Source organism: Tenebrio molitor, chromosome 3, assembly GCF_963966145.1.
Source record: "Tenebrio molitor chromosome 3, icTenMoli1.1, whole genome shotgun sequence".
Taxonomy (NCBI): domain Eukaryota; kingdom Metazoa; phylum Arthropoda; class Insecta; order Coleoptera; family Tenebrionidae; genus Tenebrio; species Tenebrio molitor.
In genome coordinates this window covers 22,000,787-22,020,553 of record NC_091048.1, presented here as the reverse complement: position 1 = coordinate 22,020,553, position 19,767 = coordinate 22,000,787, and the positions used below count along the sequence as shown (strand labels likewise).

The 19,767-nt window shown below is 38.5% G+C and overlaps 1 protein-coding gene and 1 long non-coding RNA gene across 6 annotated transcripts; one reads left to right on the top strand and one right to left on the bottom strand.

The window, feature by feature from the left end:
* Positions 1-2,500: 2,500 nt before the first annotated feature.
* On the top strand, positions 2,501-3,801 carry LOC138126123 (uncharacterized). Its single transcript, XR_011157644.1, has 2 exons — positions 2,501-2,784; positions 3,014-3,801. It is a non-coding gene; the product is annotated as an uncharacterized lncRNA (long non-coding RNA).
* Positions 3,094-18,073, bottom strand: SERCA (ATPase sarcoplasmic/endoplasmic reticulum Ca2+ transporting SERCA). Of its 5 annotated transcripts, none has more exons than XM_069041793.1 (11): positions 17,919-18,073; positions 16,622-16,757; positions 13,193-13,210; positions 11,424-11,506; positions 10,516-10,620; positions 7,316-9,088; positions 6,518-7,027; positions 6,334-6,467; positions 6,164-6,281; positions 5,656-5,773; positions 3,094-3,864 (listed from the first exon to the last, which is right to left on the bottom strand). In XM_069041793.1, exons 2-11 carry the CDS (start codon positions 16,737-16,739, stop codon positions 3,836-3,838), a joined length of 3,006 nt encoding a protein of 1,001 aa, XP_068897894.1. In that variant the 5' UTR covers positions 16,740-16,757; positions 17,919-18,073; the 3' UTR covers positions 3,094-3,835. The 5 variants fall into 5 exon arrangements, with proteins under 5 accessions (XP_068897894.1, XP_068897895.1, XP_068897891.1 ...); XM_069041794.1 differs by having other exon boundaries at positions 3,798-4,054; XM_069041790.1 differs by lacking the exon at positions 3,094-3,864 and having other exon boundaries at positions 4,393-5,773.
* Between the last annotated feature and the right edge of the window lie 1,694 nt (positions 18,074-19,767).

The following is a 19,767-nucleotide window of genomic DNA, read 5'->3' as shown; positions in this document are numbered from 1 at the left end:
ATTTTACGTTGCTAGGATTTCATTTAAGAAAAACATCTTTAAAATATTTGGGCGATTGGAATTGTTTTTGAAAGATGTCACTGTCAAATTAAATTTGTAATAAAAAAAGCCAAAACCTTTGTTTATTTGGTTACAATCATGTATTCAGCCGCTGATTATTTAGAGATGATAATAATTTTTGGGGAATGTGAGCGTAACGCCAGGGAGCCAGCAAGAGTCTTCGAAGAACGTTTTCCGGGCAGAAATGACAATTATTTTTTCGTTTGCAACACATTTTTTTTATTTTTTGCTACAATACGTTGTAATAATAATTGAAATGACTTAGAATGTCATTTAGTTGCGACTATCAAGCATCAACCACTACCCCACGAGTCCGAGGCCCGCGACCCGTCCAAGACCAAACTTGAGAGCGCGGCCGACCTGGTCATACCAGCCAAAAATCATGGGCTGGTTTTGCGCATCAGAGCCTCTGTAACCGATTTATTGTCAGATCAGATCCGAGATCCGACACTGGTGGCTCAGCTCAGGTCCGTGGAGTCGCTACACTCCAAGCATCTCCTAGAATCGCCCATAGGCTTTGCTTAAGCAGTAGACATCTGAACTTGCAATGTAATGACAGCTCTAACATTTCAGATGGTTAACCTAAATTTGTTGAGAATGAAAAGTCAAATCTAATAGTATCAAAATTACAGTAATCCAAACATTTTTTGTAGCTGATGGTATTAATTTTGAAACCTAGCAACTGGCTTTATTTGGTTGAAATAACATCACACCTCGAGATGCCCTTCTGGGATTGGTAGAATTGCTAGTCTTGCAACTCAGTTATGAAAGCAGTAGTAAATTCTTTGTTTCTATTTTTTTACAACTTATTGTCGTCGGCAGGTGCCCTTTTTCTCTAGGGTGCGAGTTGTGAAAGACCCTGTATACAGGTGTCCCAGAACTGGCTCCCCAGAGAAAAAAGGGAGCCTTAGGGCGAATATATTAACGTGTACTTTGAGGAAAAAAAGTCCTATCTCAAATGATAACCGAGAAAAGACATTCTGAAATTGACCAATTAGAGTTGAGCATCATTAAGGTGGAATAATCGCAATTTTGCGTTGCCTAGGTTGCCTTTTTATCCGTAAACCTCTATAATTCTGTCCATTAGATTTGGTCCACTCCACTACACTTATTAGAATAATTGTTTGCGTCAGTTTGACATTTGTTATACAATTTCGCTGCGATATTTAATTCAAGTGTATCATTTAACATGTATTCTTCCTCTGAGTACGTAGATATGATTCTTACTTTTGCGCGATGTGGGAACAATGCACGTGAAGCAGTAAGGTTGTACCGTGAACAATTTCCACAAAGTCATCCGGATCATAAAACAATCCTGAAATTAATCGCTCGGGGTCGAGAAACGGGTCAGATGCAGCCAGTTCGAAGAAGAAGTTGGGGGGTGCTCCAAGAAATGTAAGGACTGTCGAACACGAGGAAGCCGTATTGAATGTCTTTGAGGAAGACGGCACCCCGAGTATTCGAACAGTTTCTCGTGAAATGGGTTTATCCAAGAGTTCGGTGCAGAAAGTTCCAGCTGATAATAGGAGGCATCCGTACCACTATACAGGAGTACAACATCTTCTGCCAGAGAATTATCCAATTAGGCGAGAGTTTTATCTATGGTTAATAAACCAAAACGATGCTCCACACTTCTTGTCACGGATACTGTTTTCTGATGAGTCGCTATTTTGCCGGTAAGGTTGTTCCAATTATCACAACCTTCATATCTGGGCAGAGGAAAATCCAAGAGAATTATTTCCCAGAGGTTTTCAACATAGGTTTTCTGTTAATTTGTGGACTGGGCTATTTATTGGGCGATCGTTTGGCAAGCATAAGCGTGGTGGATCCTTCCATTTGTTAAAATTATGAATCCCCGGTTCTAGATTGGACCGTTTGAATTCCCCGCAAGATTAACGGGGGCAAGATATGCTCAGTTCATTGGCACGGAGCTACCTGATTTACTTGAAATTGTACCTCTTGCTTATCGCATAAATGACTGGTTCCAACATTTTAGCAGAAACATTCGGGAAATTTTGAATAACCAATATCCACAGCGCTGGATCGGTCGAGGAGGACCGCATCATTGGCCTGCCAGATCTCCAGATCTGAATCATTTATCGGCGGCCCATAAATTCAGAGGCTGATCTGAGAGTTCGAATTCAGGAGGCTTTGTTTCAGTTACTGAAGAAATGATAACTAACGCTACTACAAGAAGTTTGTTACGTAGAGCACAATTGTGCATACAAATGAATGGTGGTCATTTCGAACATCTGCTTTAACATTGTTACCTATTTAAATAAATGGTTCTTTTTAGAATGGCCATTTTTATTGTTTTATTTCGAATTTTGCAATTGTCAAGTCTTGATGTTGATGACAGATAAACGTCAACGAATTTTTATATCGGAAAACGTCAAAATTCCAGTTGCTCAAACATTTAATTGATTTGTGCAATATCAGAGATTTTTTGTTGTTGTTTAGCAACCGATCGGATTTTTTAGTAACACCTGAGGACGAGCTTCCGGGATTGGTGAAATTAAAAACTTTATAACTCGGTAATTTGAGCTAGCAGAAAATTTATTTTAGTCAATTTGGAGTCTCTTTTGTTGTCGGCACATGCCTGTTTTCTCTGGGGAGCCAGTTCTGGGACAGCCTGTATAAGTACGTCTTATCGCATTTCGACAGATTTGGTACCTAATATAATACTGAAGGTGATAGTTAGGTGTATGCAACAAACATGACAGAGTAAAATTATTTATCTAAGACCGCCCCGAATTAAAAAAAAAAGGTAAATCTTATTTATTTCCGCCAGTTTCATTGCACCACTCAGTGGAATAATAACTTACTTATCCCACTGAGTGGGGTAATGAAGCTCACTTATCCCACTGAGTGGAGTAATGAAATGCGTCCGGTAATGAAGTTCCTTATTCCACTCAAATGAGTGGGATAAGTGTCATTTATCCCTCGGGATTAGATAAAATTATTTAAATCTATGGTCGATTTTGTTTGTTACATTTTTGTGGGTAGGATGATATGTACAAAATGAAATTAGGGTTAAGTTAAGATAGCTTGAAGCCATCACTTTATTTACACAAATATCCTGTTTACAAAACTGATGTGAATTAAAATGTAGAACTATACAATGGGCACGAGGGCTGCCGGAACCAGCGCAGCCCGTCCTCAGTCGAGACCAGCTCGAACCGAAACACACAATAATGAAAGATGAGGCCACGAAACACACACGTGGCGAACGTGAACTAAACTCTAACGAATACGTTTATTTATTTTTTAAATTATTTGTGACAACACTCAGGGGGAAGTCGAGAAGGCTACATCCTCCTCTCAATTTCTAAATGATCCCGGTCGGTGCTGATCTCGTCTGCGAATAGTTCACGAGGATAACAAAGCTCCAAAAACGAGCTTCGCTCACAAATCAATTGATAACAATCTTGAAATTCTCTTAAAATATATATATAATTTTATGTACATTGTTTTCGTTAATTAGTTTCTAATGCGCCTCTAACACCATCACAGGTCTCCGGGAAGACAAAAGGTGGATGATTTTCGACAAAACAACACAAGATGATTTAGTAACTTATGCAAATAAAGCTTTCTGGAAATATAAACTAAAATACCTCATGTCTTTCAATACAGCATGCAATTCTACAATAGCAAAATAATCATATAATCGAGTTAGGTGAAAAAATAAATAGCTGCAAGTCTTCTAAAATTAAATTATTCTATAATTATAATAAAAAAAAAGCGTGAAGATCGGCTGAATTGAAGTGTCAGCTTATTACCACTTATCTACTACAGCTTCGCCAACTGAAACAGAATTACAAGATCGCATAAGCAAGAGAAAGATATCCTAGCGGGGATTATAGGAGTGGAAACATATCAATCCAAGAATTAGTAGGGATCCGAGAACTCCGAGGGATAACAATCACTTCCAAAATGGCTCATCCGGTCATCGTGATGAGTGTGACGCGTTATTCGCGGAACACAAGTGTGGATACTGTAAAAATCAAATTCACCATAAAAGAAGGTTCCAACGTACAAAAGGGTATAAACAGTACATGGACATACTTACACTTACTTTATCAAATCCTCGGAGCAACAGACTTATTAACACACAAAACAAAGGAATTAGTCAGTCAACAAGCCTGTGTTAGAGCAAAAATTGTAAATTTTTTAAGGCCAAATATTTATTATCTAACATTATACAAGTGGTACGGTCATTGATCAAGGCCAAGATCTCATTACTTTATTAAAACAAATTGTGAGGTATATTAAGAATTAATTGATAAACACACAAAATGCCAAAAAAAAACAATTATTAGCAAACACACTAGAAAACGTTTATAACTTTATTATTGTAATTTATAACACTGCCCATTACAAATATTTACATTTTTGTAACAGTTTACAGATAGTATAAGACAAACAGTTTCCAAAAGAAAAACGGGTTTAAGGGTCCAGATATGCACACAAAAATTAATTAAAAAAAAAAGTTGTCTACAATAAATATGAAAACTATTTGCCAAAACATCTGACGATTGCGCGCATCAGTAATGCACCAATAAATTAAAAACTAGTAAATCACAAAATTATTTTGTAATATATTACAAATTGAACCTATGAAAAATTTTATGATTTACTTAATTCAATACAACACTGTGTACTCAAATTAAGGGGTGTGAAATGAATCAGTGATAATTTCAAATTTACTGCTGCAATAAGTACACGAATTGTCTAATTTTACGCTAAGTAAAATGGACGAACGACTATTAAAAAATATCACCGAATCTTGAAACATTTAATCTCATCATAAATTCTAACCTAATTGAAAAAGTCAACAAACGCAAATAAATTTGAAACTACATCTGATCAACAATCATGCTCTCGAGTATAAATTATTCACTAATTCACGCCATATCGATCGTGTGGATTGTAACATTCGTTGCTGTTCAAAACTGTCAGTCTTGTTGCGTTTTGTTTAACCATGCACTTTTATTAGGTTTTTGTCTTTATGAATCACAACACTTGAGGATTTATACCAACATGACTTGCCTGCTCTTGTCGATCAGTTTCGCCGTCATCACGTTCAAGGCATGCAATACCGCAGCTTCTTTTACGGCAGTTCGTCATTACATCGCAGGAATCAGACATGCCTTGAACGTCTGTGGTGGAAGACAACGCCTGCATCTTCACTTTAGGATACTAGGGGGTGCTAGCATAGTTATGTAGCATAGCATCGGAGTTAGTGAGTAAACGAGGTTCAAAATCGTAAACATCCAGACCAAGCGTGAAACTAAAAAATACCTAACCCATTCCCAACAAAAAATTCTAATGCATGTAATGAATTCGCACAATTTTATTTATTACTATTAATTTTCTTAACTGTTTGATATTGTTCAATTTATCAATTGAAAGGCACTTGATGTAAAAAAATCTAATCAAAAAATAAATTTGGTCCTATTGTCGGTACCCGTTTACGCACTAACACTGTCCTCGATGAAGGAGGCAGTCACATTTAGATAGGGCTTACACACAGTAAACCAAAGAAAACGGCCCACATTAGTACAATCCAGTGCACAGTGTAAATTGGACTCTCACCATCTGTGATCTTTCTTGCGACGAATTTGAGCGTTTCATCAAGTAATACTACTGGAATTGAGAATTTCATTACCGTTAACCACTCATCGACATTTAATGGAGTCACTTGGAACACAGTCTGAAAAAAAATACTCAAATGTGAAATAAACTCCTTTTCAATGAAAATGGCGTAAGAGTAGGCCCTGACCGTGTAAACAGCGCTTTAGATGTGAAAGGTACTTTACACAAAAAGTTACTAGATTTGTCAATTTTGTCTCACCATATTTTACTGACAAGTAGTGAGGTTAGGAATCAAATTTGTAATAATTTAAACGCGATTTAAACAAATGTCATTTTAACTGTCGACAATGACAATAAATTACTGATATGAATTACTGTAAATAAAAAATACAAAAACACTGCAAGCAGGGCGTACACATGGCTGCCAACAGAAATTTGAATTTCTACAGCCACCTCTTACGACAATTCAATTGAAATTGAGTTTACATGCGAGATCAAGTCAACTTACGGATAAGACTTCAATGTAAAGAATAACGAAATGAAGAGTGAAAGAAAGAGCCATGGAGGCCATCAACCACCAGTTGGACCACGGGGGCATGACAATCAAGGATTGATTTTCAGACAAGCTGTAATACGAAATCGATAAACGAACCGTAAAAAATATTACAAACACCAAACCTGTTCATAGCGTTCAACATTTCAATAGTTACGAGTACAGAGAGAGCCATGGTCATGGGATGAGGATCGTTGAAAACTTTGCAATCGACGCCTTTGAACTCGGGTCCACCACCGATGCATTGCAAGTGATGTGTCTACAACAACTCGTCATCACGACATTCAAAATTTCCCCACAATCACCTACCAATTGATAATAAGTCAGCTGGGGACCTTCCGGAGAATACATGAACCACCAGCCAGCAGCACCAACAGTGGCGGCACCTACGTAACCACCGATAGCTAGATATCTAAAGAACAACCATCCAGAAATAAGAGATTCGTCGGCTTTCCTTGGGGGTTTGTCCATGATATCCAGATCTGGTGGATTGAAACCCAAAGCGGTGGCGGGGAGACCGTCAGTGACCAAGTTGACCCACAACAGTTGTACCGGGATCAAAGCTTCGGGGAGACCCAGAGCGGCTGTTAAGAAAATGGAAACGACTTCACCGATATTCGAGGAAATCAGGTAGCGGATGAACTGTTTCATGTTGTTGTAGATGGCGCGACCCTCTTCAACGGCAGCTACGATGGAGGAGAAGTTGTCGTCGGCCAACACCATCTCTGAGGCCGATTTGGCTACAGCGGTTCCGGAGCCCATTGCAATACCGATTTCGGCCTTCTTCAAAGCGGGAGCGTCGTTGACACCGTCACCTGTCTATTATAAGATAGCAAAGTTCAAAGTGTTCCAAACACATCCAAATCACATAACATAGTTTGTCCAGCGAGAGATTGGTTGACATAAACATCACTAAATTCTACGTAGAGAAGGTAGTGCCTAGGGCACGTAAAATTTGAAATATGTATATCCTTCAAGCAGTAACATTTTTGCCCTAGAATTATGCTCTAATTAATGTATTCTAGTGTTGGGTTACAAGCCTACAATTTAAAATCTCCCTATCTCTCGTTGGACGAAGTATACCAGAAATTATACGGAGGAATTTACCATGGCTGAAATTTCGTTCATGCTTTGCAAATATTCAACAATCTTCGATTTGTGAGCTGGTTCTACACGGGAGAAGAGTCTGGCCCGAGCGCAAGCAGCCTTTTGATCAGAGGGGCTCAAGTCGTCGAATTCACGACCGGAGTATGATTTTCCAGTGGTATCTTCTTCTTCAGTGAATACGCCAATACGTCTGCAGATAGCTTCAGCGGTGGCCTTGTTGTCACCGGTGATGACGATGACACGAATACCGGCGGCACGACATCTGACAATCGAATCGAAAACTTCTTTACGTGGAGGATCCAACATGCCGACGACACCGACGAAAGTAAGGTTGACTTCGTAGGTGTAGAATTTGGTCGAGTCTCCCAAGTCCATTTCTTCGGGTTTCATTGGATTGTCACCGGTAGCGAGAGCAAGACAACGGAGAGTATCGCGTCCGCAACCGTACTGTCTGGTCAATTCCAAGATGCGATTCTTAAGAGAATTGGTGAGAGGTACTTTTTGGGTACCGACACGGGCATGAGTGCACCTATCCAACACACCTTCGGGGGCGCCTTTAACGAAAAGCTTAGGACCATTACCCAAACGAGAGGGCTTAAGAGGAACACAGTAGGAAGACATGGATTTGCGATCGCGAGAGAATTCGAGGGTGAACTCCTTCTTCCACTTGGTCTCGATGTCTTGGCGGACGCAGATGGCGGTTTGGCGACGATCTCCGGCCTTGGACACGCCGAAAGGATTCATCTTCTCGGCCAAGACGATCAGAGCGGTTTCAGTGGCTTCACCAACCTTCTCGAAGGCCTGTTTGAACTCATTGAAATCAATAGCGGAATCATTGCACATGATACAGACGACGCCCAATTCGTGAAGAGCGTCATATTCGCCACATTTGACTTTCTGGCCTCTGAGGAATACTTCGCCGATTGGTTCGTAGGTGGAACCGGTGATCTCGAATTCGTGGAAACTGCTATCGTTACCTTCAATTTTTTCGAAAATGAACATGCGAGACACGGACATTTGATTCGTGGTCAAGGTGCCAGTCTTATCTGAGCAAATTACAGAAGTACAACCCAAGGTCTCGACGGAGGGCAAAGATCTAACGATGGCGTTCTTCTTGGCCATGCGACGCGTGCCCAAAGCCAGACAAGTCGTGATGACGGCCGGCAAGCCCTCGGGAATGGCGGCGACGGCCAAAGCTACGGCGATCTTGAAATAGTAAACGGCACCCTTGATCCAGGAACCACCGTGGGCGGGATCGTTGAAGTGGCCGATGTTGATGGCCCAGACGGCAACGCAGATAACGGAGATGACCTTTGACAACTGTTCACCGAATTCGTCGAGTTTTTGTTGAAGGGGAGTTTTGATTTCTTCGGTCTCGGACATTTCGGTACGGATCTTACCGATGGCAGTACTCAAACCGGTGCCGATGACAACTCCGCGAGCCTTTCCAGCAGCTACGTTGGTACCTGAGAAAAGGATGTTCTTTTTGTCTTGATTGACGGCTCGTGGGTCGGGAATTGCATCGGTGTGTTTGATTACGGAGACGGATTCACCGGTCAAAATGGACTGGTCAATACGCAGAGTGGTGGAATAGATCTTGCTCAGACGGATATCGGCCGGGATTTTGTCACCGACCGAAATCTCGACTATGTCACCAGGTACGATTTCCTTCGCCCGGATCTTTTGGACGCCGCTTTTGTCACCTCGGACCACTTTGCCCATCTCGGGCTCGTACTCTTTGAGGGCTTCAATAGCAGATTCGGCATTTCTTTCCTGAAAAACGATAATTCACCTTACAATCAAACTAATCCAGTGTAGGCGCAACTGTTACGTAATTAAGAAGTCTACGTCCGGGTTCTTATCGCTCCCGTTTTATCGCTAGTTACATACATTCAACAGATTCCAACGTAAAATAATTTGTTCAGTGGTGAGAAAATCCCATTTAAGAAATGTACACACAAAAGATGGAAAAATTACCCGGATTTGGTAGTTTCCACGAAACATGTTCATAGATTGGGAAGTTTTCTTCTACCAATTGAGAGAATTGACTTTTCAACCTGCCACTAAATGAAGCTCTCATGTCTTTCCTGCGTCGGTTTTGTTAACATACATTTCATTTCCCTCCATTCGCCCCTAATTTCAGTTACAAAAGTATTTCATTAAAACCCATTTCAGCTATTGATTCGCAAAACAGCTGGTATATACAGCAATTCATTTTTGATGAGGGCTAATTCAAAAAGCTCATTAAACGTGCTCGCGCTACCTTTTTGAGGCCAATTAAAACCAATTCAAGCGAAGCCGACTCGAAATTGTAGATAAAGGTTCTACATTAACCTCGAAACAATTTCTAATCTTTATCGTCTTTATTTATTAAAGCGTGTATGCTACACCAGTTGTGCATATTTTAACAAGGATTTAAAAATTATTATCGCATTTCAAATAATGCTTATTGAGAGAGCACACATTAAAGCAAGCCACCAGCGAGAATTATTAATCAATCAAAACAATATAACAGAAAGGGAATTAAAATTTACCGAACAGTCGGATTAAATCTATTTTTAGCTCCTGTAATTTTGCCCCATAAGTTTAAAATATATTTTTTTTAAATGCAAGAATAACAAAAATAATAAACGAATGCACAAGACTTGTGTTTTTTTAAGCGAGGTACATTTATTTTAGAAGAGAGAAAGTGCAAAAAAAAAAATTCTGACGTTTAAACTACCTAATAATCATTAAAAACAAAAATTACTTTTCAAGAAACCGATAAAAAGTAAATAGTAAAACCCACTATCTCTAAACGTTGAAGTGACAAGTGAATCACTTGATGTTCAAATAAAGATATTTGGCTTATCATCGTACAATCAATATATCATTGAATAACTACTTTTAAAAACCTGGAACGGTGATTTTAAAATACCTCGAATACCTCACTGTAGAGCACTCGCACACGCAAATCATATTTTGATTAAAACACGAAATTACGGTGACCTTTACCGCATATCCAATTTGACGACTAATAGGGTGCTTTTACTGGGATTTCCGCAATTTCGTACGGAAATCCGAAGTTGATTATGTCAGAGGGAAGAATAACGAATTAATTTAGCGACGAGTTCGGCGACGCTTTTGCGTAATTTTGATTGCGCCACGGACGCCACAAACAATTTATTTTTAACTTTGTTTTGAATCCAAGCGATGCTTACCTGCCACACACCGACGACAGCATTAGCGATAAGGATGAGAAGAATGACGAAAGGTTCTACGAAAGCGGTGAATGCTCCATCGTGTTCTTCAAATAAAGCGAGAACCTAAAATTAAAATAAGAACATTTCAGATCTGTTCGATCCCAGTTGAGGCAAAAGCAAAACCGTGTTAAGCAAACACAAGGTACAAAGCAAAACGGCTGTACGGCCGCGAGGGTCATAACAATGTATTTGCACAAGCCGTTTCGGTTTTTTACGATCATACATCTTCGTTTTTCTCAATTTTAACCCGTCTATATTATTTAAAAGTGTCGTGAAATTGAACGGAATCTTGCAGATCATCTCAAAAATTAAAGCGAAAAGTCTCGACGCCTGTATCAATAATTATTGAGCAAAAACATTTTCCAGAATTCATCGTGTTGTAAACAAATACGGAGAAAAAATCATCAACTGAGAAAATTGTGATCTACACTTATCAATAAACGTGCAAGTCAATCTGACCCACTTAAAAGATAACTTGACTGATTTTTTTTCAAGTTCTCTTAATTTTGGCTACTGATACCGAAGTAAGTTGTGTCAAGACGAATTAAATTTGGGAAAAGACATCAATTTATCAAGGTCTGATGTGCTCTCGTGGCACACTCAAGTTCCAGGTGAACACAGAGTTAACAAGTTTGAAAGTCAGCCAGACTGGTTCTGGAAACTGTTTGTTTTTAATTTAATATTAGATATATCTCGTCTGCGGGGAATCCGCATTATCGACTTCGGGACTCCCCAATGAGGTAGGACCGGGCTCGAGATCCCGGAGGCGAATGACGTCGCGACGGTCGGGCGTCGATCATAAAAGTACAAGCGGTCGACGGATCGATAAAATAATCATAATCAATAAAAGATCACGTCATACTTACGAAAGAAATAATGGCGGCCAACAATAAAATCTTGACTAGTAGATCATCGAACTGTTCTAAAACTAATTGCCATATGGACTTTCCTGTAAAAGAGGAAGAAAAATGGGATTACGCAAATGTTCAACAGCTAAATGAAATTGACCACATGGTACACAAAAAAAGTCCGGAATGAAGATTTACAGTCTCGCAAAAAAATTTATACTGTAAACTTCGTGGCATAGTTTTGCAACAACCTCCACTGTTTTCGTTTATTTAACTTCAACGTGGCCAATTAATAAGCTTTACGGCGAGCTTTAAAATTATCACGCCTCTTCATTCAACCAGACAGCTTTATTGCCTCTCCAGTATCCATCGAAACACAAGCAATGCCGAAAGCTTGCTCGTTTTCCACGACACGCAACCTCAATTTCCTTTCGGTTTCGAGTGGAACGCTTTAGCGACGCTCCCTCGGAAAAAAATCTCTTCAACATCTACTACGGCGATTTTCGATGCGAGAGCGTCAAAAATTCGACACGATTTTATCGTATTAATTTATTTCTTAAAATAAATTCTGCAGACACGAAACTCAACTTGGTCACGCGCAGCCTGCATCCCAGAAACCTGGGCCGAATCTATAATTTAGGTCGAGTAGTTGCAACTGGGAAGAGGGCTCTTGGGTTGAAAAAAAAAAATTAAAACTCGCCGCTTCCGCTCCGGCTTTGAGTGCCGGACGAGATGAATAATTAGGACATTCAATCGGGGCACGGGTTTTTATCACACCAACAGAACTTTACTCGTATTATTGACAGTCCTATCAACTTTTAAGCATGCTTTCACACCGCCGCCGCAGGGAACCAATATGTATGCAGAACAATCGAACAGGTAGGTGGCAGGGGTTTAGTTTTGACAACGATTTCACGATAGAACGCTTTCATCCACTCGACTATAAATATCTCGCCGACATATGAAACAATAAGCCACAATCAACCCTCGATCTCGAATTTCGAGAAAAGTACCATCGGCAATCATCAAGTTAATCAAACACGCCGAACTTAAACTGAAACAGTAATTCCAACTTTCCTGCCGACAGCCAATCGGGGAGCCCGAGTTCTGATTGACGCAAAACTAATCAACGGCGACCGATGACATTTGCTAATTATTAAAGCAACTTTTAGAACAGGAGCTTTTAGAACAAACGTTTGCGATCGCAAGTGTCGAAGCTAGAGTGATAACTGACATCTCTTTGTCGCTTTTTGTAAGTTGAACGAATTCACTTCTAAAAAAATTGTAAATCACAAACTGACTAATCCAGAAATTATTTTTGAAAGAAACGTGGCAAATTGGATTTATCGGTTAATAGCGAAATACAATTTTCCAAAAAATAATCGCCAACGTCAATTGTTTTACGCTGACAAATAATTAATGTTAAATAAGAAAACTGTGATGATGACGTGTTGGTGTGTGTCATTTCCAGGCTTTTATTACCGAAACCTACACCATTAATGGCTCACACCACAACTCGAAAAAAGTGTAAAAGTGGTGAGACTCTAACAAAAACAAGATTTTGCGTCAACAGTTTTCGACGCTCAATTTAGATTGATTATCGTGCAATAGTGGATAAATTCTGTGTTAGAACCCCGGAGAAAATGACTTTTATTACAATGGATTTGACCATTCAATTACTCGACAATACAATAGTGAAATTACTATTTCAGTTGTACTACTACGTTGTACACATCGATACTGATCAATTGATTTTTAACGGTACAAACTAGACCGGTTCAACTCACCTTCTTCCACTGGAAGTTCTGGAACAGAAAAATAGTCGATTAGTTCATGTTATGAGCGGACGTGGTAATAATCTTTTGTTTATAAATTAGGAAATCAAAACGTGATGCATCCTAATAAAGTTTGCAAAAAATGCAAAATAATTAGAGTGATAAAATTGTCATAAAAAAAAGTTTTCGTTAATTTCTTATAATGGCAATTATTGCAACCATTATAGAAACATTTTATTTGAACACAAAAACATTTCAAGGCTGGCCAGTTACGTCATATCGCTGACGTTATTTCTACGTCATAAAAAATCAATGGCAGTGCAACAACAGTGATACAACATAATATAATTATTATCACAACTTATCAGGAACACATGTTTTCATCTTCTACGATTCGATTTTATTTTAATTGCGACAGATACGGCAAACCCCTTACAATAATTGCACTCTCCCGTCGGTACGCATTACAATATCATATTATTTGCATTTATATTGCCAATGGCGTAGGAAATGAATGAAAAGATTACATTTTTTTCCAACTGACATTCTAAACGTGACGCACATTTAACGCAAGCTGAATATTTATAAAGTTGTTTTGCTGTAAATTGGTCGTACTGAGGTATCCGATTTGGCAGTTATAATTTTATTTTGCATTGACACGCAAAACGGGATTTGGTGGTGCACGTTTAATAAACTTTTTACATTTAAGCTCCATGATTTGATTTTAATAGACCAATCTCGTTTTTCTAATACCCACTGATCCCATTTTCGCAATCCACCTTTTTCCAACATGTCACTTATCTCTATGGCGTACGAGCAGCCGTGGGATAACCGTAATAAAAAGTTAATAACCATAAAAATGAACCAGGTAATGAAGCGTCTTTAAATCGGAGTCGATTTTGATTAAAGTCGCCAGCCAGATTTGACCTTTCACGAAAATATCCAATTGAATGTTTTTTGCTTAATTTAAATATGAAACCGGCAGGACTGGCGTAAACAAATGCTGGATAAAAAAAAGTTTGTTTTCGAACAAAGAGCTCGCACTTGATTCGCTGTGAATTATTTAGGGCTCTTCAGGTGCGCCTGTGTGCTCCAGGGAGGAAAGCAAACGGCAGTAAAACCGATCGTAAAAATGGACACATGTGTGCGCTTCTCCTTAGTTTACAATGTAAACGCTTACGTCAGGAGATTAATTTTGATCCACTAGTGAATGCGTAACTCTCTCGAAACTATTACTGTGTCCGACTCTGTATTCGCACCACGTCACTCTACCTTGTCCAAATCAAACATTGCGGCCAAATTTAATAGATCGAATACACAAGATGGCGAAATTAATGAACAATAAAATCGAACGTAAAATTTTCTGCGTAAACCGAAAAGTTACTCGAAACTTTCCTCAATAGAATAATGCTGAAACAACTTTGCAACTTCGACGGAACTTTCGCTTCTTTATTAATTAACTGCGTTGGATACGTCAACAAAAGTGCCGAAGCCCCTTTTCAAAATTCAATTACGAGAATACACGACCTTAGGAAATGTTCCTCGAGAACAATTTTAAAATCTAATTCGTGCTGGGAATGATAAAAACAAATTTAATAAAATAATGAGTCATGTTTGGCTTCGCATTTTAGAATTCTACTTAACAGCGATTCGCGTTTTATGCAAAATTTCTTTGTGCTCGGAATTTTGACGCAATAAACAATCACGGAAAGCTTGCCAGACAAATAATACACACATGAGAAATCCATCAGTCTTTCTTCATTGGCACACGTGTCAAGCTTCTATGACGGTTTATTTTAATGTTAATTTTTTCATCAGTTCAAATGGAGAATTATTTAAATTTACTTTGTACTTATCACGTATAAACAGCATTGTTCTTTCAGAAATAATATGCAATGCCTGTGCAAACATGTGTAACAAATAAAAATATGTAGTAGGTATGTATTTGAATCACAAACAGCTAGACCAGTCTGGATCCAAGAATCATGCCATGGTTTATGTTCAATCAAAATTACACCACGCTCTCTTAAAAAATTTCCAAAGATACATTTCAAACACAACGACAATCCGAAGGAATCATTTCATCGGGCCATGACGTCAAACCAAACAATTTCAATATATTTAATTACCGAGATCCCATTTTGGAAATGTTAATGGATTGTAACTGACTGTACAAAGTGAACGAGTCTAATCAAATAGAAATTCTACCGACGACGTGCCAGCTTTCTTTGAAACGAACTGATCTTTTTTAATCAGCTTTACAACAAGAATTTGTCTCAACCAAACTAATTTTTTCTTCAACTTGTGTGTGACTCGCGTTCAAATTCACGAGAAAAATTTGAGATGACATCAAACAACTTCTTCGCAACTTAAGGATGCCTCAAGTTTCGTGTCGCATTCGTCCTTTACAAGTTGAAAAGTCTCAAACTAGTGCTCTTGTCATTTTTCAACAAGTCCGAACAGAAGTACGGAACGGAGAGAGCCTGCAGCGTTTGCGTTTGCAGCATAGGAGTTGATAGTAACATTAAATAATCCTATTTGTAACTGCATTAACCCGAGGTAATGGCCCGAACACATTTTAACTTTGATCTATTTGTAATCCGAATCATATGGCCAACCAGTCAACGCGGCCAATAAATTCTCCGACCATGTAGGTATGTTAAAATGCGGTAATTATTTTTGCTCATACCCTCGCTTGTCTATTTATATCTTAACTAACAGAATTATTGCAGTTTTATTTAGCCGCTGGAAGTTATTTACACGTTACCGATATATAAAAATAACAATAACAGCATGATGGATTTATGGCGGAAATATAAAAAATATTGAAGTTATATTGTTCCGGCCGACATAATACGAGCTCGTCACAGAAACGGACATATCAGATATTTACTTTATCCAGACCTTCATCTCCCCCATTGTTAATTTCATTCGTTCCGTATTTTGTGAAGATGGAAAACGGTTTAATTCGCCGTCACCTGAACAAATTGTTACGAGTTTTGACAGACATTCTCTACTTTTACGTAAATCTCCAATTAAAAAAAACAACGCTCGGTGAAAAGTTTCGAGTGCGGTCGGGGGTTGCCACAAAATAATTAGACCGTTCAAACGAATTTTTAGTTATGTAACTTGGAAACGTATGAATGATGCCCAACCAGATTACAACATTCATTTTATTTTGATTCGCGTCTATTTTGAATATTACTAAACTTTATTTTTAGATTAGACAGAGCCTAAGAAATGAGGCTAATTTTAAGCGGCAAATTAAAAGAAATTGTGCAGCCGATAAAGAGGTGATTTTAAAACGATTAAAATTAAGTAGCTGGTACTTACACGTCAGATTAAATAATGTTGTTGCTAATTAAAATTGCTTTGTATTATTAAAAAATAAATATGGTGTAGCTGGGACGCGATGCATCGTCGTTAGTTATGATCGCTTACCATTAGGTCCATATTTTTCTTGGTTTCTTTTAACTTGATCTAATGTGAGCCCCCGTTCCGGATCGGAATTAAAATAATTTAATACTTCTTCCACCGTTTTGGTGTGTCCGTCCTCCATGGTGTTTGTCAGTCACTTCTGGAAAAATGTGGTCAAGTTAGTATTTGACGGTTCATAGTGAATTAATGTTTGAATAAATTTCTATAGAATAGTGGACTCGAAAGTGAGGTTACATTACGTTGAAAGAAATAATTTCGTTTAAAAATCGTGATTATTCCGTCAAGTCAATAACCTTTGGGCAACGTGGATTAGGATTTGAAGTAATGCGTATAACGGTAGTGACGTATTAACCCATTTCCAGAAAGTTTATACTCACCACTTGTACAGGAAACGTGCATTAACTATTAAATATTTACGTATTTTATAACCTAAAAGTCGACGAGTGGTAGAGTTCAGACACGGCAACGAAAAACTGTTGAAGTTACAATTAATTAAACTAAACGTCTCACAAATAATAAATCGCACAACACCAACATTTTCTATCCAACAAATCGTTCTGCAATACCTCACTATTGTCGACAAGTCTGCGAATTACAGCCTCATTACCGGGAGTCCAGTAAGCCACGTTCGCGAGCTGCGCAGCGTGACAGGCGCTTTTATTGTTAACCTCACTTTACCATGAACAGTTTACGTGTACGTCGAGTATTTCGTCAAAATCGTACGGAAAAAGACATTGAACTCAAAAAAAATAATTAAACAAACGTCATGTTACCCTGACTTTTCTCTTTTGACAATTCGTCAAACAATCGGGTTGTTTCTCAGCATGTGGACGACGGCGATTGGTCGATGAAGTCGCGTGGTCGCGCGCCAAATTCAAATTATTTAAAAACCTCCGACACGTGATTTATCGAAAAAGTGGAATATTTAAAATGCGTCATTAGTGCAAAAGTTGATGTTTTATTTTAGAACAGTGGGTACAGCCCGGGTCTGGGCGTAGTGCCAACATGCTAGCGGACGGTTTTAGCACACAGATTGGTCGTCTTTCCTAATTATTTTGGCAAGGACCATTTGGCAAAAATTATAGATAACGCATAAAGATAGTCGTACTCCGGAATACCAGGAATTTTACCTAAACAACGCCGCTTACGTAACACGACAACGGCTGCCAGCTCCGGATTTAAAAAGTAATTTTAACAATCCACTAAATTTCGCTACTCTACCAGCTTTGATCCCGTCCGAGGACACTTAAGCTACTCCAGGATTCTTCCTTACGGCACTGACACTTTCACTAAAACTTACCGCTATCACAATTGTGGTCCCAGTTGTATCACTTGATGTGGTTTAACAATTTAAAAATAATAAATAAAAACTAACACGAAGTTGTTAGGCCCCCATGGATAAGTGCGGCAACGTGTATACTAAGCTGCTAAACGAACGGGCGCCGGATTCAGTTTGTCGGAGCTTTTATAAGCTCGGTAGCTACCTGTCGGGGACGCTGTCCATGGGCAAAATGCCAACCCGGGCCTTCTGGCCTCCCCTAAGCGCTCACATTTTGCATTTTCGCAGATTTGACTCTCTCTCGCCGCAATTTTGAAATAGCAAAAATAGACCACTACATATACGGCCTGTTCAGGACACCAAATATTAGCAAAAAAGGGTAAGTTTTTCACAACCTCTTTCAGACACACTAGATATTACTTGAAAATGACAAATTCTTCACAGGAATAGTCAAAGACGAAGTCTCAGGACAAATTAAAATTCATAGATGAAATTTATTTACAAAAGTGGATAGATATGAGAAAAAGAAGCCTTTCATTTTTCGGATGGGTCACTCGTAGGCTGGTTCAGGATAAACAAAAATTCTAAAATAAAAAGGCCGGTTCAGGACAAATTTTGTTTTTTAATTTGTATTTGTCTTGCGAAAAAATCGTCCTTTTTACTAATATTGCTCTGTTCTGAAGAAGCTGTACACATGTATGTAGTTGGACCTTTGACCACACAAGCCATACACTTGTTTTTAAGTAGGTGGATAACTCGCCATCCATCATTAACACGTTCACTTACTATACACAAACAAACATTTCACCAATTAAATTAATGTAATATTGGTAAACCGTGGTGTAGACGTATTGCCCACCCACGTATTCATTTTTCAAACATTCCACGAACTGTCCCCGCAGCAACCCTACGACAGGTCGCAGTTTTATTCTTCTCTCAAAAAGTGGGTCAAGCAAGGTAAGACATCTTCAGGTAGTTGTACAAATAATTAGTCAAGACTTGTGGATTAATTTCAAAAAACGAACCAGAAAATTTCGTAACCTAAGAGGCTAGTCTAAAAAAATCCACTTTTTAATATACAGAAACTTCAATTTAGCTATAAATAAATCGGGTCCCTATAACGGTGTAACGAATAACATTCCGGAAAGTTGTTGGGTATTCGCAAGGCTCGTGGATAGATCGAGGCATTTCGAGCTTAAAACTGCAAGATTTTTAAAAATCTCAGGAGAAGAATCTGTCACATCAATATCTGAACTTCTCATAAAGACTGCTTAATGGACTGAGGCTCATTTATTATAATATAAAAATTAATGAAGATTGGGCACGCTGCGAGAATGCGTAAATTTTGATATAAAGTACCCCATTAACATAGAATTGCATATAAAATTATGAAAGTAGCAAGTTTATGGGAGCATCTAAATATACGTACTTGCTAGTGAAACGTGGGCGCAAAAATTTGTGAGATTTTACCGCATTATAAATAGAACCAGTTTGCAACTCGTGCATTGTCATTGCTTCTAATTCCTTAATTTTTTAAAACATTTCTTAACCGAACACCGTTTGCCAACTTTTTTTAACTTCCACTGTGAGTTTCGCAAGTTTAGGACACGGGCAGATTATGTGGCAATCTTGACATGGATTTTCACTCAAAACTAAAGAGAAAACGTCACGAAACTATTGAGTTTAATGGTTCTCATTTCTCGACTGAGAGATCTGATTGTGGCAATATACACGCGTCCAGATTTTATTTTCTCTGATTATTTTCATTGAGTGATGAAACTACTTTTAGATGAGGTGAGCTGAGTGCATGTAAAACCAACCCAACAAAGAATTTAACGTGTATATTTTTGGTAGTCTATAAAGTAAAATT

What these genes read in the sequence shown, in the direction of transcription:
- SERCA (XM_069041790.1), bottom strand. Translation starts at nt 16,739, where the DNA reads ATGGAGGACGGACACACCAAAACGGTGGAAGAAGTATTAAATTATTTT. An exon ending in AGCTGACTTATTATCAATTG is followed by an intron (nt 6,468 to 6,517) that starts GTAGGTGATTGT and finishes GAGTTGTTGTAG; the next exon opens with ACACATCACTTGCAATGCAT. An exon ending in ATGTTGAACGCTATGAACAG is followed by an intron (nt 6,282 to 6,333) that starts GTTTGGTGTTTG and finishes TTCGTATTACAG; the next exon opens with CTTGTCTGAAAATCAATCCT.